General features: G+C 45.8%; 1 protein-coding gene across 1 annotated transcript; it reads right to left on the reverse strand.

Moving 5' to 3' along the window:
- Positions 1–614: 614 nt before the first annotated feature.
- sacm1la (SAC1 like phosphatidylinositide phosphatase a) lies at positions 615–10,721 on the reverse strand. Its single transcript, XM_077008425.1, has 20 exons — positions 10,679–10,721; positions 9,072–9,169; positions 8,587–8,661; positions 8,351–8,478; positions 7,142–7,291; positions 5,622–5,681; positions 5,474–5,507; positions 5,136–5,237; positions 4,954–5,039; positions 3,678–3,764; positions 3,449–3,517; positions 3,237–3,316; positions 2,975–3,073; positions 2,718–2,856; positions 2,507–2,576; positions 2,333–2,405; positions 2,159–2,252; positions 1,963–2,055; positions 1,686–1,743; positions 615–1,539 (listed from the first exon to the last, which is right to left on the reverse strand). The coding sequence occupies exons 1-20, from the start codon at positions 10,705–10,707 to the stop codon at positions 1,403–1,405; spliced, it is 1,761 nt and encodes a 586-aa protein (XP_076864540.1). The 5' UTR covers positions 10,708–10,721; the 3' UTR covers positions 615–1,402.

Genomic DNA, 10,721 nt, shown 5'->3' on the forward strand with positions numbered 1-10,721 from the left:
TTTCAGTGCCTTATTGTAAATGAAATAAAGTAATCAAAACTTGTCATTTTAGGACAAAGTGACCAGACCAAATATATTCCCATATTACCAAATAGAGAAGGACAAAAGACAGGAAATCTGTAAGATGACACACAGACATCAGCAACACTTATCGAGGTCTTGTGAAGTGCAGTTCCACTCTCAGTATCTCACAAAAAGAACTGGCAGGGAACGTGCCCATGCTCCTGGAAATCTAGTTTAGTGTTGTGGTCCACAGATGGAATCGTTAGTAAAGTGCTGATAATCGACATTTGTGTAAACCGTTACTGAGACAGTGTGCAAAAACTCTGCCCATCCAAAGTCTTCTTTAATCATTCAGCATCCTACAAACATTCTGGTGAATAAGACATTGGTTATTTGAGAATAGTACAGAAAGGAGTAGAGCAGCAGGTAGGAGGGGTTGAGGAATCCATGCGGCCCAGGGTGGTGATGGTTTACGACAGGGGTAATCAATTAAATCTTTCCGCGGTCCATTTTTGGCAGATAGCTCAGACCTTAGGTCCGGGTCCGCGGTGGAGAACGAAAGTTGTTGAGCGGGGGGCGGGGGGTGGGGGGTGGGGGGGGGGGGGGGGGGGAGCAACGTAACACTCAAATGGGTGGTGAACGTAACACTCGTCTGGAAATAAATTCTCCGGTTTAAAATATAGTCTCCCGTTAAAATTAATTTGGCATTTGGGTCCGTATCCAGTTAATCAGGAATGTGATTGGGTCCGGACAGGACGGCGTTCGGGTCCGGATCCGGACCGCGGTCCGCCATTTGGTGATACCTGGTTTACGATATGAATATAGGACAGGCGTCTAGTGAGAGAGCCCCCCCATCCCTCCTGATGAGTGATATTCAGTTCCATGTAAATGAGCACAGATCGCCCTCATTACACTATACCTCCACACCTGGAATAGGGGCGTATTTACATAACGAGGGAGCCGAACGCCATCTGAAATAACTTTTGAGGGGAGGCTGTGAGGGAGGTCACGGGGTCACGGAAGGAAAGGTTCTGCTGGATGGCCATGGACTGCAGTGTGAGAAGAAGAGGGTGGAGATCAGGGAGAGGGTGGAGATGTGGAGGGTGGAGGTGGAGATCAGGGAGAGGGTGGAGATCAGGGAGAGGGTGGAGATCAGGGAGAGGGTGGAGATCAGGGAGAAGGTGGAGATCAGGGAGAAGGTGGAGATCAGGGAGAAGGTGGAGATCAGATCAATACACACTCCAAGCATGATGCAGCCAGGAGGAGGAATGGGGGTGTGTGGGACAGAGACGCTTTCCAGACGCTCGCGCACATACACACACACACACACACACACACACACACACACACACACACACACACACACACACACAACAAACACATGTCCAAACACACATGCCTAATCCATCTTCTCTTTCTGGACTAGCTTGGGCACGTTCACGAACTCCTTTCCATTGAGCAAGATGATGGTGGCGGTGATGAGACCGGCGCTGGCCCAGAACAGCACGTACGCCATCGTTTCTGTCCAGTTTTCGCCTGAGAGAACCAGAGAGTGTTAAAACTGTCATGAACGCCACTTTGCCCAACACTGTGACTACAGGGTCCAATGCTGAGGTTGTCATGTAAAAATGTAATTCATTCTGAAGCTTTATTTTTATGCACATTTTTTTGTGTTTTCTTACCAGCAATGAGAAGGGAGATAATGCACATGGAGAAGGCCACCAACATGATGATCGGCAGCTGGAGGAAGAGGCCAGAAGATCACGTCAGTCAGTAGATCACTTCAGCCAAACCATTTAGCAACCTCAACTGGAGCCAAGGAGTTCTGCTCCACTAGGGCCATTTCACAAAACCGATCTCTCTTTTATCTATCTAACACTATCTTGTACACAAAACTTCACCATCTCAACGTCTAGTCCTGTGATACAGCTTGGATTAGAGGAAGAAAAACCAACGGACTGTGAGGAATTTCCAGTCTTTCTGCAGCTGAAGAGGTGTTGAGACATCCATTTCATCCACGGTGTAGTTTCCAAGGAAGAGGTCGATGGAATCCTAAGCAAGACGTAATTTCTGGTTTATTTATTCAGAGAGCGAGTTCCTCCGCCATGAAGAGACACAGAAGACAAAATGAGAGAGAGAGGGAGTTCACGCTTACTTGTCTGAAGCCATCAGAGAAATTGTTCTTGTAATAGCGAATCAAGGAATTCCAACCATCCATAATCAAGCCCCACTGTGTCCTCTTCCCAGTCCTGAGGAGGGAACAGTGGCGGTTAGGAGACAGGGCCCTCATGCACCAGATGGGCCAGGCCCAGTTCTGCAGGGTCGTTACCTGGTGAAGTCGGTCTTCAGGGCTCCTGTGCCAGCGTACTGCTTCGCACAGGCGTTGGCATTGTCGGCCCAGCCTAAAAACCACAGTTGCAGATGATTAACCAAAGACACAGGAGTGCTTTCAAATACAGAAAGAACATGGATCTGGGAAGGAATGCAGGGTTCTTATAAGCACCGTTCTTATAAATCTTCTCGAATTCAGCCTGCTCCTCGATCTTCTGCCCGACGTGTAGGACCCCTAATCTCTGCAATGAAAAAAGAAATACAAACATGGGGTGCTGATATATATAGAGAGTGTAGAATGTGGTTGAATTGTGTAGAAGACAGGCTTGTGGAAAGCTATGGAAGCCTGTGGGAGCCCTGTGGGAGCCCTGTGGGAGCCTGACCTGGAGCTGGCTCTGCAGGGAACGGCGGGCCAGGAGACTCTGGATGACGTTGGTGCGGTCCAAGCAGTCCATGCAGTTACTGCGGAACACTCCGGTCTGCTGTGCCACCACCGTCCCGTCCGAGCTCAACATGAAGTACCTGCGAACACACCCGGGGGGGTTTGGGGGGTGCCTCTAAGTGACCGCTTCGTAATACTCGTCTGCCTTACGGTTGACGTTCCTGATGCGTTTCAGGACCTTGAGGGAGTGAGACGTACCCAAACTCATCCTGCATCCCCGCCACAGCGTCCACCAAGATCTGCAGGCGATGCCACCTCATCTTGCTGCACTCTTTGTGGAAGTCGAAGGCGAGGTACCTTCAGGGAAGGGAAGCTTGGTCAGCTCAAAACTCTCCGCACACTTGCAGCTGTGACGGACCTAAAGCCCCCACCATCCACCAGCAGGAGTCCAAAACAAACCCAACACCCTGGATCACAGCTTGCTAGGATGATGGGGGTGACGGGGAGAGGGGAGCCTTACTTGATCTGACCATTCTCCACACTGTTCACCAGTCTGGCAAACATCTGCTCAAGGGGCAACTCTGAACCTTTCTGATTTACCTAAAATAAAGAAATAAATATAACCAAACAAAACAATGAATGTTTCAAACAAACTACACCCACAATGAGAACTTTAGTGTCTATTATTGTTATTATTTTGTTATAAATGAAGTTCTCCAACACATTACTTACCAAGTTCAGAATTACTTGCTTGCCGTAAATTAGAACCTGGGAGTCAAAATGTCTCTGGAGTCCATCCATCTGTGAATGATTACCATAGGTATGATGCATTTGCTAGCCCCTAAATAAGGTCTGACTAGAAGACATTAGGGGTTTCATCCAGTAGATGGCGCACTAGTTCTGGAAAAAAAATCCTGCTGTCTATGCAAGGATGTGCCATGTGCCCGATGGGGGGACTCACGTGATTGGTGGCAGTGCTGATCTGAGGCTTGGGCTTGTACTTCAGGTTGGGTCTCTGGGACCAGAAGAAAGGCATGGAGCCCCGTGTCTGTTGGAGAAGATGGAGGAGATGATGGAATTACCTTTACTGTCGTTACAATGCCGTCGACGTTACTGGCCATTAAAAGCGGTGCGTTACTATATAGTGATATACTAACAGTAATGCGAGCGGCCCGCTGCCCAGGCTAGTGAGGAGTAACAGATCTCGATAGGTCACAGTTGTCGGTGTAACACCTGTTTAACTTAACAAGTCAGTAAGCGATTGGCTAAGGCAGCGTTATGGTAGCCAATCAGAGCCAGTGGTTTTACACGCGTGACAAAGCACACAGAAATGGCGAGTCAGGAACAAGCCGAAGAAAAATGAGCATTTTCAAGGTGGCGATATAAACATTATTTAAGAAAATACTTGAAGTTCCTGAATGTCTACCAGACTGGGTACTTGATTTATTTAATTAAGAATAGAGGTTTTATTGTTAAGTTTACTTCTGTTGTGAACAAACCAGTTGTCGCAGGTTGAGAGAATTTAATTTAATTTGATAGATGTAAATGCACTTTATATAGTGTAACTGTTTACTTTTGCTTTTTTATTTATTAATTTTTTTTTTTTTACAAAGATTTGGGATTTTAAAGGATTTTATCCTGCATTGGTCTGTGGATGTGCAATAAATATCAAAAGTTAAACACCATTTCATAATTTCAACTGACTGTGAAAACTGCTTTTTCAAAAAATCATTATTCATTGGCATATAACTTTTTTTTTTACTGTAACGCAAATAGTTACTTTCCCTGGTAACAAGTTACTTTTATTATAGAGTAATTCAGTTACTAACTCAGTTACTTTTTTGAACAAGTAGTGAGTAACTATAACTAATTACTTTTTTTAAGTAACGTTCCCAACAATGCTCTTTAAACCAGATGGAGTTACTCCATAGTGAGCGTGAACCATTTTGGTTCGATCTTTAAAACATACATATTGTTTCAGATGATTTCATGGTTGAAGGAAACATAACCCTGTATAAGCAGGATTTGGAAACCAAAAAAAAAAACTCAGACATTCAAAATAGGATTCTGTAGGCTTCAAATAACTGCTGGTCCCATGAAGGACTATGAAGTAGGTTCCCTTTAGCCAGAGGGGCTGGACCAGTAGTCCCAGTACCCGTGGTAGTTCAAAGTCAAAGGTAAAGCCTGTTTGGAGAGGTCAAGCTACAGAATGATGATTCTTATTTTGTTTTACTGACCTGCACAAAGGAAGCTCTACCATTATTATACTGGACAATTTGCTCTGTTTCCACAAAGTTTGCAGCATGTCCTTCTGAGTCGATTCCTGAAAGAAAAGGGTAAACACTGCAGAAAACCAGTGTCCCGGCCGTAAGCACACACATAGATGTACATGTTAGATGGTCTGCAGGTCTTAGCGTACCTCGGACGTAGTAACGCACGCCAGCCCGGAAACAGCTCCTTCTAGAAATGAGGATCCATTCAAATATCTTCCCATTGATGCAACATGGTTTCATCACAATAACTGTTGAACATGGTAAAGGTCCGATACCACCTATTTGTGCACACTGATTGCATCACACACTAACAATTTATGGTTTTTATTTACACAAAGCAATGATCACAATTGTTCTTCTTCATGAGTGGGCCTGGCACTGAACTGATAACAGTTGATAGCTCTGTGCTGCCACCTTGTGTGCAAGAAGCGCACTGACGAGTTATGCCTAATGGTCTTGAAACTTCTATTTAGAAAAAGGATACAGCCGTGGATGATGGGGAAAACGAATTTGTGGAGCTAAAAACGAGAACATATACACAACATAACGTATCTGTCTTTTGTGGAGTTTAGTTCAACTCTTTATGTAATCGTATGGCATGCAAATTTGGCTGAAAACTTGATTGTCAGTACCTCTGGTTGGGCAAGAAACTCCCTCAAGAGACTTCCGTTCCACACAAACCTCTGATCTGCCTGTGAGGTGAACAAAACAGTGAAGTCTGGCAATGTGTAAAAACTTTCCTCTCTCATTGATAGCAAATAAGGTCTTGGACCTGAAAGAGATTAGCAATGGAGTGCCAAAACCAATCTGACCAAACCGGTCTGACATGCAGAAGGAATTGACTCAAAATGCCAAGGGTAAGAATGACTGTGACAGAAGACAGAACATAAGACGGAATGCACCAAACAACAGAGAGAGAGAGAGAGAGAGAGAGAGAGAGAGAGAGAGAGGTGTGAAAACAGCATGAAGGGAAAGAAACAGCATTAAAGACTATGTGGTCATGGATTATCAGATAAAGCGTGTGATAACCACCGACCCACAGGTGTTCTGGGTAAGTTTAAGAGTGTCTACACCTCCACACCATCACGGAGGAAGGAGAGGTGAAGCTGAAAGGGGTTTTTATAGCCGAGTGAAAATGAGAGAACAAAAAAAGAGATGAAAGAAGAAAAGAAAGAGAGAAAGAGAAGTGCGATTGGGCAGAGAGCAGATTGTATTGGAGGAAATGCAGGAAGAGATAAATTAGCAGAAGAGGTTGAAACTTTGGTGTAAAATGTTGTCAACACTTCAAGATAAACATCAGTTGTGGTATTTATAGACAAAGCAGACCACAGGCAGTATCCAAGCATACAACAGCAGACATGAAGGAGAGGAAGAATTCTTGCTTAATTTTAGAAGTTACACCTAGAAATTAATATCTCACCTATATCAGTAATATCTTACTACTCAAGGGACAAGTGTGGGTGTGTAAGTTGAGCAACTGACAAGTTTAGTTTATCAGACTGAGAACCTAGAGACCCAACAGCACATCTCCTGTAACACTCCTTCAATTTAAACGAGGCCTTAAGCACATTTCGCCACCCAGGACAGGTCTGAGGGTCCAGACATTCTGAGGGTCCAGACATTCTGAGGGTCCACTTTGGAGACACTGTACAGAGGACTTTTGGCTGTGAAAATATCTGAAATGATTTGGATTCTCAGTAGCAATATTAATTTGTTAAACTAGATTGCACTTTGGTTAACAAAATTCTGAAATACATTTATCACCTTAAATACCCAAATCTCGCTCTCTGTGTGTGTGTGTGTCTCTCTCTCTCTGGGTCTCTCTCTCTCTGGGTCTCCCTGTTTCTGTGTCTCTGTGTGTGTGTGTCTCTGTGTGTGTGTGTCTCTGTGTGTGTGTGTCTCTGTGTGTGTGTGTCTCTGTGTGTGTGTGTCTCTGTGTGTGTGTGTCTCTGTGTGTGTGTGTCTCTGTCTGTGTGTGTGTCTCTCTGTGTGTGTGTCTCTCTGTGTGTGTGTCTCTGTGTGTGTGTGTCTCTGTGTGTGTGTGTCTCTGTGTGTGTGTGTGTCTCTGTGTGTGTGTGTCTCTCTGTGCGTGTGTGTGTGTGTGTCTCTCTCTCTCTCTCTCTCTCTGTCTGTCTGTCTCTTTGGGTCTCACCCTCTCAAGCAGGCTCATCTCCTGAAAGTCTGGGCTGGTGTTAGCAAGTCGCTGCTGGGTGTGGGTCAGGTCATAGTCTGTGCAGAAGTAGAAGCCATCTGTGTTCAGGATGCTGGTGATCATAGAGAGGAACGTCGTGTTGTCCTGTATCTGTTCAAAGACAGAGGGGAGAACGCGACATTACATACTAACTGAACTTGTGACACGCATGCAGCACACAATTAATACGACATGCGTATTTAAAAGAAAACTACAAGAGACAACAAGGGACATTTTTTTGTTAAGGGCCACGTATGTGAGATGGGTCATACAATATTCAGCCGGCCAGCAACTCCAGGTCAGCCTGGCCCCATAGCAAGTGTGAGAGTGGGAACTGTGCAACACATGTATGGAGCAGCCCGAGCAGTAAACATGTGCCCAAATGCGTGCGCCACACACACACACACACACACACACACACACACACACACACACACACCCACCCACCCACCCACCAGCCGTGTACTTGGTGCAGGCAGTAGGCAACACCTCCTGGTTTTCTTACACCCGCCCACATCCTCTGCCCCTCCCACAACACTGCTGCGTGGCCACGCCCCTCACAATCACACAACCACGAACGCACGACTTTCAACACAAGCGGCGGTTTTGTGTTAACACTCATAAGCATGCGTGCCAGTGTGGAAAAATCACAAGCGGCACGACGTGAGTGATCAGGGAGACTCCACACCAGGATGGGGACGTCTGCCCTCGTGCCCTTACACAGAGCGCTGGGTTCGCGCCGCTCGGTCCGGACGCAAGCCTGCTCTGTCCTGACTCCTCGTGACCCCGTGACCTGCCGAGGAAGCACCTCGCTGCCCAACTTTCCGTCGGCTCGCCACGTTTTCAAAGTCGGAGCCTCAATTAGGGCCCTAGCTTTGATAAATAATGCAGTGACCGAGTCCGCGTGGATGTAATGACACACCAAAGTCATGGGTTCCCAAGGACGTGTTATCCTTCTGTGGTATTAAACATACCAAAGAACAACTCACCCTGTTCTGCAATGCAAGACATAAGAAACTTGAAAAAAAAGAGTTAATTTATGACTCATAACAAGCTTACTCATAGCAAGACTATTACCTCCCCTGCCCGCAATGTACATAAATATGACAATATTATGGGTATACGTGGGTGGATGAGGCTGATTGAGGTCGGACAATGAGAACTGCTTACTTGGTTTTCTGTGAGGTGTAATATGGTCTTCTTGTAGGAGATGAGGTCAAACTCCACAGCCTTCCACACCGTGTGGCCCAACAGGTTACCCACCTTCCTCTTCCTGGTGATGACTATGAGGTACATCCCTGCAAAGACACGCGACAGTGAGGACCTCCATCTGGGCTCACGGGCCTGGACACCCTCCAGTCCAACTGGATCCAATATATTGGGTTCGGGATTAGGATTGGACCTACCAGCTACTAGGCGAATTGTCCCCATGATGCCACAGATAGACCTGGTTACTCCAGATGGAGGGATGTCCCCAACACCTTCAAAACAGAAACATTTTTGGTCAACCCACCTTAGAAATGAAAGCAGTCTATCTCCCAGTCTAGCCCAGTTCACCATATGAACCTTCTACTGAAGATCAGTACAGTGTCCATCTGCTTTGTTCCTGGCTGTAAGAACACACTGGACACGGAGACTCAATTAACTTTACGTACTGTCGCACACCTGCGCTCTGAAAACTAAATGAGAAACACTGGTACCCTTGCACAACTCCGCTGACCACCAAGTATCATTCGGGCAGCAATGAGTGACCTTCTGCTCCCAGACTGAATTACTCCACCATCACAAAACAGGTCGTCATTTCTTTTCAGCATATCTTTTCAGCATTTAGCAGAATCTTTTGCATAGATTATCAGTCAGAATTCCCTGTTTCTACGTCAGCAGCTCACACCTGCGAGGGTCATCTCCGTGGAAACCCTGTCGATGACCAAGACATCTTTAGCGTTATCGTCACAGGCCTCGACGTAGAACTTCTCCGAGGTGGCATGACTGTGGAAACACGAATGAAGAGCAGTTGGAAATCTTAGCCTACGTTTCTTTGACTCAGGAAAACTGTTTTGATCCCCATATATTTGCCCATATATTTTCCCATGAAATACCTGTATGAAACAACTATTTTCACCAGTGCTTAGATTCACCACACACGCGCAACTGAAACTCCATTTTATCATCTGCTGTGCGTTTTGAAAACCAGCAAGACGTGCAAAACTTTACGGAACAGCAATAGCAGGAGCTTCTGCACAATGACAACACGCAGCAGACACGACGTAGCACTGCGCGCTTGTAGACGAACGTTGTGCTGGCTATCTGTCCCGTCATCAATAAGCTCTACTAGCAAGCTGAGAGCCGAGCCATGGACGGCCACGGGACTGATTCAGCAACTCCTGACTGGAGCCCCAAATCAATACTAGAGCACAAATGCTTTTGCAAGGCAAGTTTAAATAAAAGAACACGCCTCGTTCCTGCTGCATTGACAGTTAGCCACAGTTGGTTAAGTCTGTGCTCCTTGCTATATTGCTGAGCAGCACATTTCCTGTGCACTTAACTTTGCTCCTAACCACAAGCAAGACCGAGACAGCAGTGCAAGCATATCTGTGTTTGTGAAGAGCGGAGGTGAGTAAGAGGGTGCCTCGCAGGCCTGCAACTGAGGAAAGAGGATTCATCAACTAACATCATTACAACAATTAACATTTTTTTATTTATTTTTCATAATCGGCGGCCTGAGTCCACACAGCACAAGGTTCTGATAAAGTCCTGATAAAGTGTTTGGGGAAACTCTGGCGTCTAAGGCCGAGGACAGGAGGAGGCCAATGACATTCCAGCCCAGTGCACCCCACCTACATTATAAACATTCTCTGATGTAAGAGTCATCCTCGACAAAGTGAACAGCTCTGTCAAACCCACAGGTCCAGACCTGCTGTATTTTAGATACAGACAGCAAGTGATTTATGATTTTTAGTGAGGACACAGCAGTTTTGGACACTCTTTCTATTACAGATGTTTAATAATAAAAAATGCAGCGACAACACATGCAAGGCAGCTAATTGACCTCTTTCAGAAACGACTACAACATTTCTGAACTTGTGATGAGTGCGACACAGGCTGTGTGACTCAATGACTAACCGAGGTCAGCATCCAGCCCACCGCAAAGCAAAGAATCAAATATTCGTCCAAGTTGAATCTCACGATTTTAGAGACGTCACGTATTTGGAAATGCACGTAATCTGTTTTAAATTAAAACTGTTGAGAGGTCAATAGTTAAATATCTTGAAATGGTTCGGCTGTAGGGTCAAGCGCTCAAATGGCACCAGGACTTCCCTGGCTACAGGCTAAGGGACCGGCACAAGTTATCGGTTATTTGGGGTTATTTATACCCTCATTAAGATGGCGAAACACTTCCATTAATTGATCTAGCACGGCCCATGTCAGTATTGAATGTCGCAGGCAGTTTGACAGCTGCGCTGTCTGAAAAAAAATGTAGAATACACCAGAACTTACAGGTTGAACCTCTCGTAGGCAGTCGCCATCTTTACTTCCTGTA

Source organism: Brachyhypopomus gauderio, chromosome 6 (assembly GCF_052324685.1).
Source record: "Brachyhypopomus gauderio isolate BG-103 chromosome 6, BGAUD_0.2, whole genome shotgun sequence".
Classification (NCBI taxonomy): domain Eukaryota; kingdom Metazoa; phylum Chordata; class Actinopteri; order Gymnotiformes; family Hypopomidae; genus Brachyhypopomus; species Brachyhypopomus gauderio.